Source organism: Pinus tabuliformis, chromosome 1_2 (genome assembly GCF_031772625.1).
Source record: "Pinus tabuliformis cultivar Carrire ecotype Pingquan chromosome 1_2, CPIR1, whole genome shotgun sequence".
Taxonomy (NCBI): Eukaryota; Viridiplantae; Streptophyta; class Pinopsida; order Pinales; family Pinaceae; genus Pinus; species Pinus tabuliformis.
In genome coordinates, this window is record NC_142298.1 from 918,497,055 (window position 1) to 918,518,972 (window position 21,918).

The window sequence follows — 21,918 nt, forward strand, 5'->3', positions numbered from 1 at the left end:
TAATCTAGTGGAGAGATAGAGTTATTGGTCAAGGCCTTGTTATATGAAAATGTTGGTTGATATGATGAGATGCATCGATATAAACTAAAAATATAGCTTATGAGATGGCTTACCAATCCAGCTCTTCTTATGATAATTCTTTAGTATGAGAATGTTCATCTACCATCTATGTATTATGAATACCTCCCTAGTTAAGATGGAGTGTTGAAATATGTAATTAGATTCGATCTTCATAATATTCTATGTACTATTGATTTTTATGTATTTAATGCAAAAGATAAAAAGAAAAATTATTATTGTTATTTTCATAGCATGGGTTTCATGCTCAAAGTTAATTTGTTTATAGGTGAAGCACCCGTTATGTGCTTCTACGGTTTGTCATAGAGTCAAGAAGTCATTAGAGTCATTTTCATATGTAAAAGACCCCATTGGACATCTTGTAACAAGTCAAAAGAATTTATTTGAGTCAAAATTGTGTCAAAAGACCCTCCAAGATCAAGTCAGCCTACAAAAGAACAAGTCAGGCTACAAGGATGAAGTCAGCCTCATGATGACCATGCATACTCACAGAAAGTGTATATATATAAGAGCATTTGACCTCATTTGAAGAAGACATCCAAGAGATTCAACTAAGCAAGAGAAGAAGTTTGATCATAAGGAAAAGAAGTCAAAAGGGCAAGCAAAGTTCAAGGAAGAAGTTAGAATTGAAGTTTTTGGTCTCTCTCTATATATCTCACACATGCGAAGGAGAACTGGGGTTTCTGAAGCTACAAGGTCGAAGTTCTAAAGTTGCAAGGTCAATGTTATAAAGCTGCAAGTTCGAAATTCTAAATCTGCAAGATCCAAGTTGTGACGTTGCTAGGTCGAAATTGTGACATTGGGGGTTGAAGTTGCAACAGTAGCTGGAAGGCTAAAAATATGTTGTTGGAAGTTGTTTTGACTTTGAAGGAAAGCTCATCAATAAGGGAGGTTGACTTGGTCTTGAAGGGGTCTTTCTCTAGGGTCTAAAGCTATGTTGCACGAAACCTCTAGGAACTCGGTGTTTCGGGACGTACCCGTAAGCTAGAGAGAGAGAAGAAAGACCAGTCATTGTTATATATGAGCATGTGGTAGTTTAGGTTCAGTCAGTTCCTTGCTTTCCTAACGTCAAGCAAGCCCTGTCGGACCTTGCCCGATGCGGACAAGCTACTTCGTTACTTGCTTTCCTAACGTCAAGCAAGCACTACGTTCCTCTCCTCTCCCTCTTGGTCGAGCACCTAAAGCTAGGAATTTTTTCCAAATTTTTAAAACCCATCTTCAAAAAAGTGAAGAGACGATTGATGGGCCGAAACTCTAAAACTCAGCCGAAACTCGAAGGAAACTAGACCATAATGTAGTCATCTATGAGAGTTAATATAGACTTGGTTTTCCTTCTAAATTGTCATCTATGGGTCTGATTCCCTTTTTTTTCTTGCAAGATATTGTGTTATTAACTTATGCATAAATTTATTTTTATATATATAAACATATATGATGTTTCAACAACGTTTCCATTTTTAGGAGATGACGTTTCTAAACGTACCTGTTTCGGAAACTCCAAAATGTTTCGGCGCTTCATGCAACTTAGGTCTAAAGGTCTTAAAATTCATCATTTGTGAAGATTCTATAAGAGAAGAATTTCTTGTGGGTTTTCCTCTCTAGGAGAGGTTTTGGCCCTAGCTAGTAGTCTATACCCTGTTTCCGTTTGTGTTATTGATGTTCATAGTTTGGTAGTTGTGTGATGATAAGAACACTATAATAATGAAGAGAAGAAGAAGCTAATTATAAATAGCACAAGTTTAAGTAAAGAACATCACAAGCAGTTATCAAAGTAAAAAGAAATCACCCTAATCTAGCTGCCATAGATTTTTCGACAAATAGATCCTTAAGTTCTTCACCCAAAATTTTCCAAATTGGGACCACAGGTAAACATGACCTTGCAAGTTGACTCCTCCAAATTTTCCTCTCTAAAAGCGTCGAAATGGATGACAAATAATATATTGATCCAATCTGGATCACAAATGGTCAACTATGATGGTGTGGTCAACCATGGTTTGACCTAGATACTGGTCAACATGATCAAGCATAATCTATTGTAACTAATTATTGTAAACCATGGCCAACCAAATGTTGACCATAATAAATCCTCAGTAGCCATATGTTGACCATATTTAACCATAATCAACTAGGCTAACCAAAGCCAAACATGGTCTACTAATCCACATGTTATCTATCAACTATAAACAACCACATTAAGTAAAAGTGGTTGATAACTTGATATACATCAATCGACACCATTAATTTTAGAAAGTGGAGAATGGCGCGGATCAACATATATCAAGCACTTTTACTTGATTGTGGTGAATTCTAATATACAATATATGATCAACAATTAATCTATACATCGTCCTCACAAGCAAGGATAAAATAAGTAACCAGGCATCCTTGTGAATTTTAGTGCAAAGAATAACCAACTAAAAGTTATAAAAAGCCAAAGAAATGAACATTTTTTTTCCAACTAGGCTGAGCCTATACCAGGGCAGCCCCCAAAGGAATCAGCATTGTGAATTTTAGTGCATGCAAAACCAATTGCAGATCATTCACAAATTGTCTTAAGGTTAACTCATTTATCCACCTAAGAAGACGGTAGGATTCAATGCAAAATCGATCTGCGATTCTGCATACACTCAAGACACATGTAAATTTTCGTAAGCTCCATAACTCCCTAGAAACATTAGAAGAACACTTGTTTAGTACTAGGATGTGTTTTAGTGATTTCTGTCGCATGCATATTATGTGCTCAAGAAATGAGAAGATACCAGATTATATGACGGCTGTTTAAGAACAATCAGACCAAAATCCACATTAGCAATCCAAGATGTTTTCCTGTAAATTAAAAATAATTGAATAAGAGAGTAACACGAAGTTAAACCAAGGTGTTGGCATTTGATTGCCTGTGATAGCAATCTACCTCAAAGGCCTTCACTACTAATGTCCTGAAATGAATAAAGAGGATAAACTTCGAAATAATACATATGATAGATAGATGTAAGTACTCCAGACCAGAATACATTTACTCTGGCATTCAGAACCTTATGAAATACTGAATTCTGCCTGGTCATTTAGAGATCAATAAATTTCCAGTTTCCATCTCGCTCTTAAATATTTTGCAGGCACCAAGAATGCCTACTTGTACTGGTTTTCAGATCCAGTTGTCTCTTTGGAACATTTCATGGCTATAAGTTTTTTAAGTGGATTTGTAGAGGAAGCACAGAAGCAAGTAAAATTGGAGTACTCTTGCCTTGCTGATTTTTCCCATCGGCTGCAATGCCATTCCTCAAAGTGAACAATCAGACTCAGAACATGGATTCATCCCCATAGAGTCCAGAAAATCAAGGTCTTAAAATTTAATTACCAAGCTTTCAATTTCTAAAAGTAATAGTAAGGCAAGACTAGCACCATCTTCACTGTTACGAGAAATTTTACCCTGCACCTTATAGTCAAAATACATAAATTTTAAAACTAACACGACAAGAATGCACATTGCATATAAAATACAATGAGATAAAGGAACACCCTGACAATAACATCAATTCGAGAGTATCAGCAACTAGTAAATTTATGCTGATGATAAAATACAGCAAGACAAGGTCGCTCGAAACATGTCACCTGATCTATGGGTTATGCAACCTTTTAAAGACCCTTCAAAAGACTTGAGCATTGTTCTTGAAGACTTCCCTGATATAAGTATATCATGAGCACTGCCCTGTTATAAGTGTAACCAGTCCTAATTTGATAGGAAAACTTATCCCCAGCTACCTGTGCAAGGCAGGAAAAATAATCACGTCTTCTGTGAATGGTCGTGAAACATAGAAGTTTCTGGCCTTGTTTGCTGAATAAAACTGAATCAAAAGAATTTGATATGATCAGAAGAAAATATATCCACAAATGGCTATACAAAGGGGCAAAAGACAATGAACAAAGGAATCTAAGTCCAAAAGTATTTCAAATAGCATTTGAAGGATTTTGAATAGCAAAAAGTTCCAATAAAAATGGAATGCTTACAAGGTTATCATAACTCAATAATGATTCGAAATATGATTTTTCATCACATGTGTCATTATGCTTTTAGAATATACATTATTCATCACACAAACTAAGCCTTAGTAGTGCATAAAATCCTGAAAAAGAGGACAAGTCCAAGTTAATTGCATACTTCAACTTTCACTTCTGGCATCTTCATTCTTTTCAACTCCTCTCATTTTCTCGACTATACGACGGCTCTTCTCTTCAATATGACGTTTTTTCTCTTCAAGCTTCTCACCCATTTTCTTACCCAGGCCTAACATCTTTGCACGCTTACCTTTCTTTGGCTTCTCATCTGTTAAAGAAAAGGACTGATCATCACCGACAAAATGATCTAAGACATTAGTCTGTAACGAATGGCCAGCCACCTTGGTTTTAATAGACTCACAACAGCGTTTAATGGAATTATCATATCCCATAGATTCACTAGATTCCTGGCGTATCCATGGTACAGGAGCAACAGTAGTTGGAACCCAGTCATCTTTTTCTGCTTGCATCCAAGGAATATATATATCTCCACAGTTTGGAAGGACCAAGTTTTCACGGATAGCTGCCTGGAAAAAGAACATATTAAATTTTTATGAAATTAAACGACTGGAATTAAAAGTAAAGAGATCTGAACAAGAAAGAAGATAGAAAGGCTACCTATTGAAAATACATAAAATGAAATTTACCCTCAAACACTTGTAATTAAAGCAAAAAATTACATTCAGGATTCAAAATCCTAACAATGCTAAAAGGAAATTGAGAACAGCACAGGAAATTAATCTGGCTTTTATAGCAATTTCTCACAGGAACTGCTGTCGGAAACCTGTAACAACAGCATGCTTTTGCTGATTTTATACAGAAAACCACTTACATATTGCGGGAAAGTTTATTCTAGCTTACTTGGTGATTTTGATTGACAGTACTCTTTTACACTTTACTTTTAAGTTATGGTTATGACATGAAAAGTGCAGTGATTCTCTTTCCTTGGATATCCAAATGTACCAACGGTCCACGTGATGTTATTGTTTTCATGGTTTTCATTGTCAATTATTAATGCCTAGTTTTAAAAGTTTAAAACTTTTTTTAACACAAAGAATTGGGTGTAACTAGTACCAACAGCCCACAGGACAATACTAGCAATCACTTGTGACTTGGCAAGGGCCGAGAAATCTTGGAGATACATCCCATCAAATGATCATTTGAGGGTCCCACTCAAGGGAGATGCCCACCCCTCAAGCCTCATCGCAATGGACCAAATATTAATCAATCAACGTGTATAGACTCTACTCACCTTAGGTTCGAACCTGTGACCTCCAAGGGTAAAACACATGGCCCGCTCAAGCTGCACTAAGAAGTAAAACTTTAAACAATACTATATGTTTATATATTTGGGGTGAGGTCCTCCATCTCCCACAATCTATCCCTCAACATACACTGTTTAAACAATACTATATGTTTATATATTTGGGGCGAGGTCCTCCATCTCCCACAATCTATCCCTCAACCTACACTGTGATCGCCAAAATTTGAGGGGGAGCATCTCCTCCGATCTATCCCTCAACATAACCTCTGCTCCACAACATTCGAGGGGGAGGGTCTCTAAAGTTAGTTTATAGATGCCCCCACACACCAAAAACTCGGTGTAACATAGGAGTCAACTAGCTTTTCTTCCCACACATACTTATACAATTTGAAACAAGCATTTATATCAGTGATTTTAGTTGTTTGTGCAATGATATCGTTTCTTTGGTTCAAGAAGATGTGTTATAGCATCAAAAACCTCAAGATGTCTATCACCCCATGAAAATGTAGGGGTTATTTCATGTTTTAATGCGTTTTCCTCTGTCACCAAGCACAACAAAAGACTCCTGGAGTTGACTGGCAAATTATAGGTTGCAGGAAACACTTGTAGGTTGTTGTAAATTTTCCACCATTCTATGTCGTTACAATCACTTTAGCCCAATCTTATCTTCAATTAGAAATAAAATTTTATCTTCCAATGATGAACAACAATTGCAGATAGAACAGTAAAAATGCAATGACACTAGAAGACAATCAAGAGAAATAAAAAGATACACCAAATTTGGTCAAAGACAAGGGAAATACCCCAAAAGGGGGAAAACCCTTTCAAATTCTTCTTATTAGATTGTCATAAATGTTCAGCAAAGAGAGTACAATGATTCAATTCACCATCCAAGAGTCAAAGATCAATAGCCTTGACATTCCAATAACCAATATCCAAAACTTCAAGAAATGAGCCCAAAAGTCAATTCTGGTCAACTGTCAAATCTGGTCAAAATCAAAAACAGTCAACAGCAATCAAAGATGCCCTAACCATCAAAAGTCAGCGGTCAAATAGCCTCCAAAAGAGCTTAGTCAAAGGCCAAAATATTCAGCCTTCCAAGCTGGTCAAACTGAAGTAAAAAAAGCCACAAACAATTCAGTCAAACCTGGTCAGTGGAGAGGGAATGTCAACAGTCACATCTGCGGTCAACTGCATTCAAAGTGCCCAAAAAACCTCGATCTTTGTTACCAATAATTCGGCCTCCAAAACAGTCCAAAAATACCAAGTCAAACTATGACCAAACACAGAAACTCAACACTGGTCAAAGACAGATTTTGGCCCTCTGAAATTTTCTCTCCTTTTCGCACGTGTGGATGAAGACCTGCAATTTTCAGATAGATCAAACCTCCAAGAGAAGAAGAATGAATGTGTGATGTGATGCTCCAAATGAGGTTCACTTGGCTTGTATTTATATGTGATATGGACAACTCCTGAACTTTGGTGCATTTTTGGGTTTTCACATTAAAAATGATTTTTTCCTTGCCCAAATTAAATTCTTCCAAGGGCTAGAAAGGTCTTCTCTGAATGAGGAAAGCTATACAAAGGAGGGAATTTGTCCCTGAGCTACCTGTTGTTGCGCAGAGTGTCTAGGCACCGCGACAACGCTCAGACCAGGGGTTGTCCCCCTAATCCCCGATCTCTTCGTTTAAGCCGTCTCCCTAGGCTAAGAGGGGTTGATCCTATGGGATAAAGGAAGACCAACTGGGAATCAGCTGGCTTGGGAGACACAGCGAGGGAATCAAGCACTTGATTGATTTTAAAAACTTGATTTGAATTTTTAAATGTTTAAGACCAGTGCCTTCGATAGATGAAGTGAAAACTGAGTGATTAACTTGTTGTTGCTGCTTAGGAAATAGATATATGAACAAGCCCTTTTAACAATTGCTTAAAAATATTTACTGAAATGTCTAGCATACGATGAGCATCAAAACATTCAAGCAACCATGATTAATTTCACCAGATGTAAGATATTCAAAAGATGCACAGAGCTCTAGCAATTAAATTTCAAAGGATCAAAATTCATTATTCAACCATGAAATTCAAATGCTAACCAGTTCACAAAATGATTCACCATCTTCATATAGCTAATCTTTAGATAAAATTTAAGCTCATTTGACTTTATAAAAATGACAAACATTAATCCCACATTTAAAATCTTTTAGCTTTAGCGAAAAAGATACACCCAAAATTGTAAATGTGACAAATGCTGGAGCGAATATGCCAAGACTAAATGTGACAAAATGTTTCAATTTTTTTTTTTAATCAAAAACAAAATTAAACAAAACTAAAGTTAAATATATCTAAAACTAAAACTATAACCTAAGTCAAATAATATATAGAAAAAAACTTTGGCTCTAAAACATGAATATATATTAATGAGAAGAAAACCCACAATTTTTTTTTTGAATTCAAAATTTAAATAAAACAAAACCTAAAGGAAATAAATCTAAAATTAAAACAAAAATTATAATTCTAACTAAAACGAAACTATATGAAAGAAAAAAAATACGCTACCCTACATATACATAAAATCAAAACGTAGAAAATCAAAGTTGAAGCTTATTTGCATGACTAATGTGTGCAGGTGCTATGATGGTGGAGGCAGGGTACGAAGGAGAGCGAAGGTGATTGCATGGAGGAGTCAGTAGCCTGAATGGGTGAAGCCTGCGTGACGATTTGGTGGATGGGCAATGAATGGAGTTTCATAGAGATTGATGCAGGTCTGCGTGAGAATTGACAGTAGTGTGCGGAAGGTGCAACAGATACGTAGCAGCAATGGAGCAGGTCGATGGCAGCAGCAGATTCAGTTTTTGCAGATTTAGGAGCGTAAGGGCAACGTGGGAAGGGGCTCGTATGGCAGCAGAAGGAAGAGAAAACGCAGGCAGAGAGGACGGGCAGAATAAAAGGCTGCATTTTGGAGGAGGAATACAATGGATTCGCGGGCTAGCAGTTAGGAAAAGCAAGAAGGGACGTAGAAACGCAGAAATCCAGAGAAGGCCAGTGTCTGGATGAGATTGCTGGGCAACGTAGGGAGCGTGGCAACAAATGAGGGTTCAGTGAGGGGTTTTCTGCGTTGAAGATGAGACCAAATGGGAGATGAGGTGGAGTTGAAGCTGTGTAGGAAAGGAAAAACACAAGCAAATTGAAGGGCAGAACTGAGGGTTCGGATAGTGAAAACCCTTTTAAAAAAAATCAAAATTCTCCTGCGAAAATGAAACCCCAACAAACAAATGGCTTGGAAAACCTCGAATTTCTTCAGAAACCCTTGCAAGAGCTGACTCTGAGGCCAGATCTTACCCTCCAAGGCCTAGATCTGGCTTCAAACAAAAAAATTTCCTCAGACCTGCAACCTGCAATGGCAAAAACAAAACACCCAGAAATAATATATGCAAGGAACAAAACTAAAAACCCGCTAAATAATTACAATATTTAGAGTTCAAAGGCTCTAAATAGCCAAATTTGTCAGTATGCCACAGAAAGATTTTCAGAATTTTAAAATTAACATGAGATGCTTTAGAAAACCCTTCATGCATTCACAAGAAAAATTCAAATGATAAGCCCGGGATCAAAACTGGTTGAGATCTTCAGAAAATGCTTTTTCGGGAGTTAGCTAGTTCAGCCAAGAACTTCCCCAAATGCCCGATGATCTCGAAATCAAGATTTTCCTGCACAACTTACTTCAACCATTAACATAGTGGGAGAAAACGATACTAAAATCTAGATCTGATGGAGATACCTGCCATCATATTCAGAGATTTAACTACCATTCAAACCCTAGTGACTAAACAAGATACCTATGTTTAAAATCACTCTTCATCAAGCTATCATCAATCGCTGAAATTAAATTTATGCACAAAAATAAAACATCTTAAAGCATTTCCAGAAGAGTAACACCAGCAAGATTTCAACCCCAAAGTTTTTCTTTATTACACATGAAAAATGACTACAAGAGAGCTTTCTTTAGCACAAGACTCACGGATCGAACGATCTCAAATGACCCATGACACCCTATTTAAAGAAAAATTTCCCAACGGCTAGTTCGAGTGATCCATGTCAAAGTGATATCGACAATCGATAAGGATCAAAATCTCTTTCAATCTCACCCGTCGAAATTTTGAATGTTGAGGAAATTTCACACTTCAATATAAAAAATTAAAATTTTGCACTAATTTCCTCAAAATTTTCACTTATTATTATTTTATTTCATATATATATATATTTTAATTTTTATTATTTTATTTTATTTTTTATTATTTTTTATTATATATATATATAAAGAGACCCTCGAACTTAGCCTTTGGAAAAATCACCTAGGACTTATGAGGGGATAAAACATTTTCTAACCCTCAAGACACTTTACATCATGATTTTTACATTTTTACATCTCAAGGGGGGAAAACCCATTTGACATAGACCCTCATAGACCACCCAGTTCTGCGACACAAATATAATCTAACAGATCAAGCAATTTATAATAAAATAACCTAACCGAATAGTTAGGATTATTCCCAAATCACTTTTACATAGACTCGACCTAGCACACTAGGACTCCCCTAAGATTCTAATGACAAAGTCCATTCCGGCTTTGGGGTTAGGCTGAAGGAAAACTCTGCCGATCATGGATCGGTGAGACAAAAAACCTTCCGGAACGTAGATCATCACTAGAAGATTAGGTTTACCTAGGTAATTACATGACACGGATCTGCTAAGATTATTTACAATTTACACATGCAGACTAGGTTTACAAAATAACATCATCAGGCTGATGATGATAGTCGAATGGCACGGACATATCAATCAAGCGCTATCCCTTTTGCGAAAAAAAGGGGTGTACTGCTATGAGTAGTTGACACATAGTGGTCAACATCTAGCTCTACTTGGGGACACGTTGCTACATTGTAGGAATGTGAGAATCCAGAATCTACATCCATCCAAAAATCATCATATAAAATTAAGCACAGGAAAGATATAAGCTCTTCATTTATTAACTATCTAGTAACATGAAAAGTAAATTTAATCCTAAAACAGAATTGAAAATGCTAAAAAAACAAGGAGTAGGGTTAGATATACAATATAGAGGATGCCCCATGGCATCAGATATCATCTTTGAAGAACAGCTTGAGCATTTGGCCATTTGCAGGTAAATCAAGTGGTTCGCCATCCAATCTACTCAAGTGGAATGGGTTTGGTCTAGCGATATCTCGAATAATGTATGGTCCCAGCCACAAACTATCGAACTTCTTATGTTTTCCTAGAGAAAAAATAGTAAGATCATCCTAGTAAATTTCAGTAAATTTCCAAAATAACCCCTTGAAGGCATAATCCATAGACTTTTGAAATGTAGCCCCAGCATTGGTTATTCCAAACAGCGTTCTAATGTATTTGAAAGTACCCATGGTGTGGTGAATGTGGTTTTGTGACGATCTTCTTTTTTAACCCATACCTGATTACACCCAGAAAAACCATCTAGTAATGACATCATTCTAGAACCAGTTACTCTTTGCAACAGAGTCTCCATGTTTGCCAAAGGGTAATTATCTTTCTTACACGCTAGATTAAGATTTCGAAAATCGACACAAAGCCTTATCGTACCGTTCTTTTTCCTAACAATCACCAGGTTGGAACACCATGTTGAATGCCTCGTTTGAGCAATAATTCCTGCTGCAAGCATCTTCGAAAGCTCTTTTTTAACCAAAGGGGCTAACTTATGATTAATCTGCCTAAGCTTCTGGTGAAAGGGTTTAGCATTTTCGTCTTTTAAGGGGATAGTATGTTCCATGACATCTTCCCTATAGCCATTCAATTCATCATAAGAAAATGCTAAAACATCTCGATATTCGTGAAGTAAATTGATTAACCTTTTTCTTTCTTCAACACTAGTACCTTTACAAGTTTTAACAATCTTTGGGTTCACAGGAGTACCAACGTTTATCTTGAGGTATTCGCTTGGATCCATTTTATTCTCCTCTTTCAACTTTGTGGCATCATGCCGATCAAAGTGTTGTTCTCAAGAAACCACATTCCTAGGAGTAGGATTTATGATATGCTCATGATTACCAGATCCATCTTCCTCAGAATTTATCCGAAAATTTTCAAACTCATCCAAATTATCAAGAGAACAAGTCACTTTCTTTTCATCATTAAAGACCTGCCAATGCTCTGAGTTATCTGCAACAGAAGGCCTAAATATAACTTCCATTTTAATCTTATCCTCAATTAACGCATCAGACAATTGCAAAGTAAAAGCAGTGACAACAAGTTTATCTGCCAATCTAGTATGCTCTCTTGGGATAGCTTCAAGGTCAAGGGCATCAAAGTATTCCCATACAACATTTCGATAATTCCTTAATCTCTGATTTCTGCATGTAAATTTATTTTTAAGCTGCATGATAATTAAGTCAGGATCCTCCTTAATGCTAAGCAACTTAATTCTTAAAGATTTTTCCAATTCAAGACCCAACAATAAAGCCTCATATTCAATGACATTGTTGGTTCCTTCGAACTCCAGTCGATAGGCAAACATGAAAATATGACCAAGGGGAGATTTTAATACTATTCTTGCAACTTTACCATGCCTAGACGATGCACCATCAGAATACATGTACCAAAATTTATCATTGAGATCCCTAATCTTTTTATCAATCTTATCATTAGGAGGAACTATGAAATTAGACATGATATCGTAATTCCCAATGTCGGATTGTTCTTTAATTATCTCGTTATGAGGTCTCTTAGGATCTTCAACATGGAATTTTCTCTTGGGCTCTCTATTAAGTCTCACAAAACCATCACCTCTAGGAGAAGGAATCATAGCATATGACCAATTCATTTGAATACTCCCTCCTAGATCAGAGGCCCATTTTCTGGATAAAAGCATACCCCAAGCATCAGGCACATCAACAACAACAATGTCCATAACAATCATGATGTTCGGGTAAACTGATAAATGGACTTGTAAATCCTTGATTAGACCATGAACTTCAATCTTCTTAGAATCCATGGCACATATATTGTAGTAGGGTCTAGAAACTCTTAAGTTAAGCTGTTCCATGACCCTCTTAGTCATGACACAAGCTGATGCACCAGAATCCAGCATGCAATTATTTAATTTATACCCATTAACCATCAAAGTGATAAAGAAAGGCTGATGATCTTTGTTATCCGAATCTAAGCTTTGCAAATATATGGGAGCATCGGGATAATCAACTTCCTTGGTTTTCTGTTGAGAAATATTTGCTTGAGGACCTTGAATAGCTTTTAGTAACTTATCTATCTGGGAAGCGATTTTCACAATCTCGAAGACGAGAACCCAGATTTTCGCATTATTAAACCAGCTTCCCAAATTGACATCTAATCCAAATTTTAAACCGGGGTTAAAAGTTCGAGGGGGAATTTGATTCCCGCTCTGATCTTTATCCCTTCTCTGATAAGCTAAACCTTTATCTCTAGCAATTTCCATGATTTGCTCTGGAGAGGGTTTTTCGCCATATAAATTAGCCAAAATGTCATCTTCATTTTCAAGGTTATTTATCCCAAACGCTGATGAGAGATGCATAACATTTCGACTATTTTCCTTAACCTCCATCCAATCGTTCATAGACAAAGGAAACTCATTACCCACTACATTTATTTGATCACCCGCCCCAAACATTCCATTATCCAAAATTCTTGTAACGATGGGACAAGTAGCCTCCTCATGAAGAGCATCACAAACCCGACAGTAAGGCGGAGCATTATCGACCAAATTAGTAAGCGGATTAGGAGGTCTCTGCTCACTAGATTGACCCTTCTTTTGCCAATTGTTATTTCTATTATTATTATTTCTGGGCTGGAAATTTTGCGTTTGCGCTCTTTCCATTTGGACCAACCTATTCTGCAAAGTAGCTATCTCCTTAGCATGGTTAGATGTTAATTTCGCTTGATTAATTTCCATGCTTTCGATCTTTTGGAGCAATTTCTGAACAAGCTCGCTATCAGGTTCTTGAACCTCTTTTCCTTTAGGTTCTTTCAATTTCGTTGAATGCCTATCAAAACCTGGGATTTCAGACTTCCCAGATGTTGCCTTATCCTTTTCAAGCTCTACAGCTAAAGCTTGACAATCCCTATAATCAGGAAGTTTAGCACGTCTCAATTCATAAGAGGACTCAGGGCTAAAGGAAACAATATAAAAATCTCGAAGAGATTTGTCGGTAGGTTTATAATCTTGAGGTAATTCCTTAATAATATTATTAAACCTTTTGTTAAATTCTTCAGCGGTTTCACTCTCTCTCTTTTTGATTATGCTAATAGCTTTCACGAGGTGTCTTCCTTCTCTCTTATCTCCATACTTTTCCTTAAAGGCATTAATGATCGATTGCAAGGAATCAAATGAATTCTGAGGCTTTTCTGCAAACCATTCGTGAGCATCGCCCTCCAAGGTCAGAACAAAAAGAGTCATTCTAACATCTTCATGATTAAAATCAGCAGCCCTTGCGTACTTACCCATCCATAAACTAAAAGCTTTCAGATGTGAATTAGCACTAATTGCATTATTTCCCAGAAAGATAGGCAATTTATCCATCCCATGTGTTGGAATATCATTGGGATAACCTTGAATGTTAGAAAAATCGCAAGGGGCAAATATATCCATGATGTCGTGCTCGACCGGGTTAGTAAAAAGGAAATGGATATCAGATAGGGCTTCTTGTCCGAGGTTAACAAGAAGTGTACGAGAAGATAGTTTGTGTAATCGTACTCTGAGAGCCCTTTCAGGATCAGGAGCAGGATTAACCAAACTACTTGGATGTCTTCTAGTATACACTCTTGCAGAGGATATATGAAGTGGAGTCGCCACTCGGACAAAAAGTGTAACACGGAAAAACTTGAAAGGAAGGAGCTAAGGAAGAGAGGAAAGAAACGAGACGAATGTCGAAGGAACCAAGGACAGAAAAAAACTCTATCCCCAGCAACGACGCCAAAAAATGTTGTCGTTGCCAGCTCAAATGAAAAGATGAGAGAGAAGAATGAAGATGAAATGTCGTTGAAACACCGAGAATAAAATATCCCCGACAGCGGCGCCAAAAAATGTTGTCGCGCAGAGTGTCTAAGCACCGCGACAATGCTCAGACCGGGGGTTGTCATCCTGATCCCCGATCTCTACATTTAAGCCGTCACTCTAGGCTAAGAGGGGTAGACCCTATGGATAAAGGAAGATCAACTGGGAATTAGCTGGCTTGGGAGACACAGCGAGGGAATCAAGCACTTGATTGATTTTAAAAACTTGATTTCAATTTTTAAATGTTTAAGACCAGTGCCTTCGATAGATGAAGTGAAAACTGAGTGATTAACTTGTTGTCATTGCTTAGGAAATAGATATATGAACAAGCCCTTTTAACAATTTTTTAAAAATATTTACTGAAATGTCTAGCATACGATGAGCATCAAAACATTCAAGAAACCGTAATTAATTTCACTAGATGTAAGATATTCAAAAGATGCATAGAGCTCTAGCAATTAAATTTCAAAGGATCAAAATTAATTATTCAACCATGAAATTCAAATGCTAACCAGTTCACAAAATGATTCACCATTTTCATATAGCTATTCTTTAGAAAAAATTTAAGCTCATTTGGCTATATAAACATGACAAACATTAATCCCACATTTAAAATCTTTTAGCCTTAGCGAAAAAGATACACCCAAAATTGTAAATGTGAAAAATCCTTGAGTGAATATGCCAAGACTAAATGTGACATAATGTTTCAATTTTATTTATTTATTTATTTATTTAAATCCAAAACAAAATTAAACAATACTAAAGTTAAATATATCTAAAACTAAAACTATAACCTAAGTCAAATAATATATAGAAAAAAATTCTGGCTCTAACACATGAATATATATTAATGAGGAGAAAACCCACAATTTAAAAAAAAAAATTGAATTCAAAATTTAAATAAAACAAAACCTAAAGGAAATAAATCTAAAACTAAAACAAAAATTATAATTCTAACTAAAACGAAACTATATGAAAGAAAAAAAATACGCTACCCTACATATACATAAAATCAAAATGCAGAAAATCGAAATTGAAGCTTATTTGCGTCACTGATGTGTGTAGGTACTATGACGGCGGAGGCAGGCGATGGAAGAGAGCGAAGGTGACTGCGTGGAGTCGTCAGCAACCTGAATGGGTGAAGCCTGCGTGATGATTTGGTGGATGGGCGATGAATGGAGTTTCGTAGAGATTGATGCAGGTCTACGTGAGAATTGACAGCAGCGTGTGGAAGGTGCAGTGGATACGTAGCAGCAATGGAGCAGGTCGATGGCAGCAGCAGATTCAGTTTTTGCAGATTTAGGAGCGTACGGGCAACGTGGGAAGGGGCTCGTATGGCAGCAGAAGGAAGAGAAAACGCAGGCAGAGAGGACGGGCAAAATAAAAGGCTGCGTTTTGGAGGAGGAATACAATGGATTCGCGGGCTAGCAGTGAGGAAAAGCGAGAAGGGACAGAGAAACGCGAAAATCCAAAGAAGGCCTGCGTCTGGATGAGATTGTTGGGCAGCGTAGGGAGCATGGCAGCAAATGAGGGTTCGGTGAGGGTTTTTCTGCGTTGAAGATGAGACCAAATGCGAGATGAGTTGGAGCTGAAGCTGCGTCAGAAAGGAAAAACACAGGCAAATCAAAGGGCAGAACTGAGGGTTTGGATAGTGAAAACCCTTTAAAAAAAAAATCAAAATTCTCCTGCGAAAATGAAACCCCAGCAAACAAATGGCTTGGAAAACCTCGATTTTCTTCAGAAACCCCTACAAGAGCTGACTCTGAGGCCAGATCTTACCCTCTAGGGCCTAGATCTAGCTTCAAACAAAATTTTTTCCTCAAACCTGCAAAATGCAATGGCAAAAACAAAATACCCAGAAATAATATATGCAAGGAACAAAACTAAAAACCCTAAAACCAACTAAATAATTACAATATTCACAGTTTAAAGGCTCTAAATAGCTAGATTTGTTAGTATGCCATAGAAATATATTCAGAATTTTAAATTTAACATGAGATGCTTCAGAAAACCCTTCATGAATTCACAAGAAAAATTCAAATGATAAGCCCGGGATCAAAACTGGCTGGGCTCTTCAGAAAATGCTTTTTCGGGAGTTGGCTGGTTCAGCCGAGAACTTCCCCAAACGCTCGTGATCTTGAAATCAAGATTTTCCTGCACAACTTACTTCAACCATTAACAAAGATGGAGAAAACGATATTAAAATTCAAATCTAATGGAGATACCTGCCATCATATTCAGAGATTTAACTACCATTCAAACCCTAGTGACTAAACAAGATACCTGTGTTTAAAATCACTCTTCATCAAGCTATCATCAATGGTTGAAATTAAATTTATGAACGAAAATAAAACATCTTACAACATTTCCAGAAGAGTAACACCAACAAGATTTCAACCCCAAAGTCTTTCTTTATTACACATGAAAAATGACTACAAGAGGGCCTTCTTTAGAAGAAGACTCATGGATCGAATGATCTCAAATGACCCCTGACACCCTATTTGAAGAAAAATTTCCCGATGGCTAGTTTGAGTGATCCATGTCAAAGTGATATCGACAGTCGATGAGGATCAAAATCTCTTTCAATCTCATCCGTCGAAATTTTAAATGTTGAGGAAATTTCACATTTTAATACAAAAAATTAAAATTTTGCATTTATTTCCTAAAAACTTTGATTATTTTATTATTTTATTTCATTATTATATATTTTTTTTAATTTTTATTATTTTATTTTATTTTTTATTTTTTATTATTATTATTATATGTATATAAAGGGACCCTCGAACTTAGCCTTTGGAAAAATCACCTAGGACTTATGAGGGGATAAAACATTTTCTAGCCCTCAAGACACTTTAGATCATGATTTTTACATTTTTACATCTCAAGGGGGGAAAACCCATTTGACATAGACCCTCATAGACCACCCAGTTCTGTGACACAAATATAATCTAGCAGATCAAACAATTTGTAATAAAATAACCTAACCAAATAGTTAGGATTATTCCCAAATCACTTTTACATAGACTCGACCTAGCACACTAGGACTCCCCTAAGATTCTAATGACAAAGTCCATTTCGGCTTTGGGGTTAGGCTGAAGGAAAACTCTGTCGATCATGGATCAGCGAGACAAAAAACCTTCCGGAATGTAGATCATCACTAGAAGATTAACTTTACCTAGGTAATTACATGACACAGATCTGCTAAGATTATTTACAATTTACACATGCAGACTGGGTTTACAAAATAACATCATCAGGCTGATGATGATAGTTGAATGGCACGGACATGTCGATTAAGCACTATCCCTTTTGCAAAAAAAAGGGTGTACTGCTATGGGTAGTTGACACGTAGTGGTCAACATCTAACTCTACTTGGGGACACGTTGTTGCATTGTAGGAATGTGGGAATCCAGAATCTGCATCCATGCAACACACAACAAAACATAAGTAGTGTCCATCCAAAAATCATCATATAACATTAAGCACAAGAAATATATAAACTCTTCATTTATTAACTATCTAGTAGCATGAAAAGTAAATCTAATACTAAAACAGAATTGAAAATGTTGAAAAATAAGGAGTAGGGTTAGAAATACAATACAGAGGATGCCCCATGGCATCAGATATCATCTTTGAAGAACAACTTGAGCATTTGGCCATTTGCAGGTAAATCAAGCGATTCACCATCCAATCTGCTCAAGTGGAATGAGTTTGGTCCAGCAATATCTCGAATAATGTATGGTCCCAACCACAAACTATTGAACTTCTTATGTTTTCCTGGAGAAAAAACAGTAAGATCATCCTGGTAAATTTCAATAAATTTCCCAATTAACCCCTTGAAGGCATAATCCATAGCCCTTTGAAATGTAGCCTTAGCATTGGTTAGTCCAAACGACATTCTGATGTATTCGAAAGTACCCCATGGTGTGGTGAATGTGGTTTTGTGACGATCTTCTTTTTTAACCCATACCTGATTATACCCCGAAAAACCATCTAGCAATGACATCATTCCAGAACCGGTTAGTCTTTGCAATAGAGTTTCCATGTTTGCCAAAGGGTAATTATCTTTCTTACATGCTAGATTAAGATTTCGAAAATCAACACAAAGCCTTATTGTACCGTTCCTTTTCCTAACAATCACCAGGTTGGAACACCATGTTGAATGCCTCGTTTGAGCGATAATTCCTACTGCAAGCATCTTCGAAAGCTCTTTTTGAACCAAAGGGGCTAACTTACGATTAATCTGCTTAAGCTTCTGGTGAAAGGGTTTAGCATTTTCATCTTTTAAGGGGATACTATGTTCCATGACATCTTCCCTATAGCCTTTCAATTCATCATAAGAAAATGCTAAAACATCTCGATATTCGTGAAGTAAATTGATTAACTTCTTTCTTTCTTCAACACTAGTACCTTTACCAATTTTAACAATCTTTGGGTTCGCAGGAGTACCAATGTTTATCTTGAGGTATTCTCCTGGATCCATTTTATTCTCCTCTTTCAACTTTGTGGCATCATGCCGATCAAAGTGTTGTTCTAAAGAAACCACATTCCTAGGAGTAGGATTTATGATATGCTCATGATTACCAGATCCATCTTCCTCAGAATTTATCCGAAAATTTTCAAACTCATCCAAATTATCAAGAAAACGAGTCACTTGCTTTTCATCATTAAAGACCTGCCAATGCTCTGAGTTATCTGGAACAGAAGGCCTAAATATAACTTCCATTTTAATCTTATCCTCAATTAGCCCATCTGACAATTGCAAAGTAGAAGCAGCGACGGCAAGTTCATCTGCCAATCTATTATGCTCTCTTGGGATAGCTTCAAGGTCAAAGGCATCAAAGTATTCCATAGTATCCCATACAGCATTTCGATAATTCCTTAATCTCTGATTTCTGCATGTAAATTTATTTTTAAGCTGCATGATAATTAAGTCAGAATCCCCCTTAATGCTAAGCAACTTAATTCTTAAAGATTTTGCCAATTCAAGACCCAACAATAAAGCCTCGTATTCAGCGACATTGTTGGTTGCTTCGAACTCCAATCGATAGGCAAACTTGAAAATATGACCAAGGGGAGATTTTAATACTATTCCTGCACCTTTACCATGCCTAGACGATGCACCATCAAAATACATGTACCAAACTTTATCATTGAGATCCCTAATCTTTTTATCAATCTTATCATCAGGAGGAACTATGAAATTAGACATGATAGCATAATTCCCAATGTCGGATTGTTCTTTAATTATCTCGTTATGAGGTCTCTTAGGATCTTCAGCATGGAATTTTCTCTCAGGCTTCTCTATTAAGTCTCACAAAACCATCACCTTTAGGAGAAGGAATCATAGCATATGACCAATTCATTTGAATACTCCCTCCTAGATCAAAGACCCATTTTCTGGATAAAAGCATACCCCAAGCATCAGGCACATCAACAACAACAATGTCCATAACAATCATGATGTCCAGGTAAACTGGTAAATGGACTTGTAAATCCTTGATTAGACCATGAACTTCAATCTTCTTAGAATCCATGGCACATATATTGTAGTAGGGTCTAGAAACTCTTAAGTTAAGTTGTTCCATGACCCTCTTAGTCATGACACAAGCTGATGCACTAGAATCCAGCGTGCAATTATTTAATTTATATCCATTAACCATCAAAGTGATAAAGAAAGGTTGATGATCTTTGTTATCCGAATCTAAAATTTGCAAATATATGGGAGCAGCATGATAATCTACTTCCTTGGTTCTCTGTTGAGAAATATTTGTTCGAGGACCTTGAATAGCTTTTAGTAACTTATCTCTCTGGGAAGGGATTTTCACAATCTCGGAGACAGGAACCCAGATTTTCGCATTATTAAACCAGCTTCCCAAATCGACATCTAATCCAGAGTTTAAACCAGGGTTAAAAGTTCAAGGGGGAATTTGATTCCCGCTCTGATCTTTATCCCTTCTCTGATAAGTTAAACCTTTATCTCTAGCAATTTCCATGATTTGCTCTGGAGAGGGTTTTTCGCCATATAACTTAGCCAAAATGTCATCTTCATTTTCAAGGTTATTTATACCAAAAGCTGACGAGGGATGCATAACATCTCGACTATTTTCCTTAACCTCCATCCAATCGTTCATAGACAAAGGAAACTCGTTACCCACTACATTTATTTGATCACCCGCCCCAAACATTCCATTATCCAAAATTCTTGTAACAATGGGACAAGTAGCCTCCTCATGAAGAGCATCACAAACCCGATAGTAAGGCAGAGCATTATCGACCAAATTAGTAAGCGGATTAGGAGGTCTCTGCTCACTAGATTGACCCTTCTTTTGCCAATTGTTATTTCTATTATTATTATTTCTGGGCTAGAAATTTTGTGTTTGCACTCTTTCCATTTGGACCAACCTATTCTGCAAAGTAGCTATCTCCTTAGCATGGTTAGATGTTAATTTCGCTTGATTAATTTCCATGCTTTCGATCTTTTGGAGCAATTTCTGAACAAGCTCGCTATCAAGTTCTTGAACCTCTTTTCCTTTAGGTTCTTTCAATTTCGTTGAATGCCTATCAAAACCTGGGATTTCAAACTTCCCAGACGCTGCCTTATCATTTTCAAGCTCTACGGCTAAAACTTGACAATCCCTATAATCAGGAAGTTTAGCACATCTCAACTCATAAGAGGGCTCAGGGCTAAAGGCATCAATATAAAAATCTCGAAGAGATTTGTCGGTAGGTTTATAATCTTGAGGTAATTCCTTAATAATATCATTAAACCTTTTGTTAAATTCTTCAGCGATTTCACTCTCTCTTTTTGATTATGCTAATAGCTTTCACGAGGTGTCTTCCTTCTCTCTTATCTCCATACTTTTCCTTAAAGAAATTAACGATCGATTGCAAGGAATCAAATGAATTCCGAGGCTTTTCTGCAAACCATTCGTGAGCATCGCCCTCCAAGGTCAAAACAAAAAGAGTCATTCTAACATCTTCATGATTAAAATCAGCAGCCCTTACATACTTACCCATCCATAAACTAAAAGTTTTCAGATGTGAATTAGCACTAATTGCATTATTTCCTAGAAAGATAGGCAATTTATCCATCCCATGTGTTGGAATATCATTGGGATAACCTTGAATGTTAGAAAAATCGCAAGGGGCACATATATCCATGATGTCGTGCTCAACCGAGTTAGTAAAAAGGAAATGAATATCAGATAGGGCTTCTTGTCCGAGGTTAACAAAAAGTGTACGAGAAGATAGTTTGTGTAATCGTACTCTAAGAGCCCTTTCAGGATCAGGAGCAGGATTAACCAAACTACTTGGATGTCTTCTAGTATACACTCTTGCAGAGGATATATGAAGTGGAGTTGCCAATCGAACAAAAAGTGTAACACGGAAAAATTCAGAAGGAAGGAGCTAAGAAAGAGAGGAAATAAACAAGACGAATGTCGAA

The 21,918-nt window shown here is 36.8% G+C and overlaps 1 protein-coding gene across 8 annotated transcripts in view; it reads right to left on the bottom strand.

Annotated features, from left to right (window-relative positions):
- Positions 1–3,033: 3,033 nt before the first annotated feature.
- Positions 3,034–21,918, bottom strand: part of LOC149208937 (uncharacterized) — a 396,364-nt gene continuing 377,479 nt past the window's right edge. For 3 of the 8 annotated variants that reach the window (XM_089396219.1, XM_089396221.1, XM_089396216.1), the window contains 2 exons: positions 4,235–4,658; positions 3,034–3,920 (listed from right to left, as the gene is read on the bottom strand). In XM_089396219.1, coding sequence (XP_089252345.1) covers positions 4,236–4,658 — 423 coding nt within the window. In that variant the 3' untranslated portion in view covers positions 3,034–3,920; position 4,235. The remainder of the gene's footprint in view (positions 3,921–4,234; positions 4,659–21,918) is intronic. The other 5 variants (XR_016252813.1, XR_016252814.1, XR_016252812.1 and 2 more) reach the window with 5 other exon arrangements.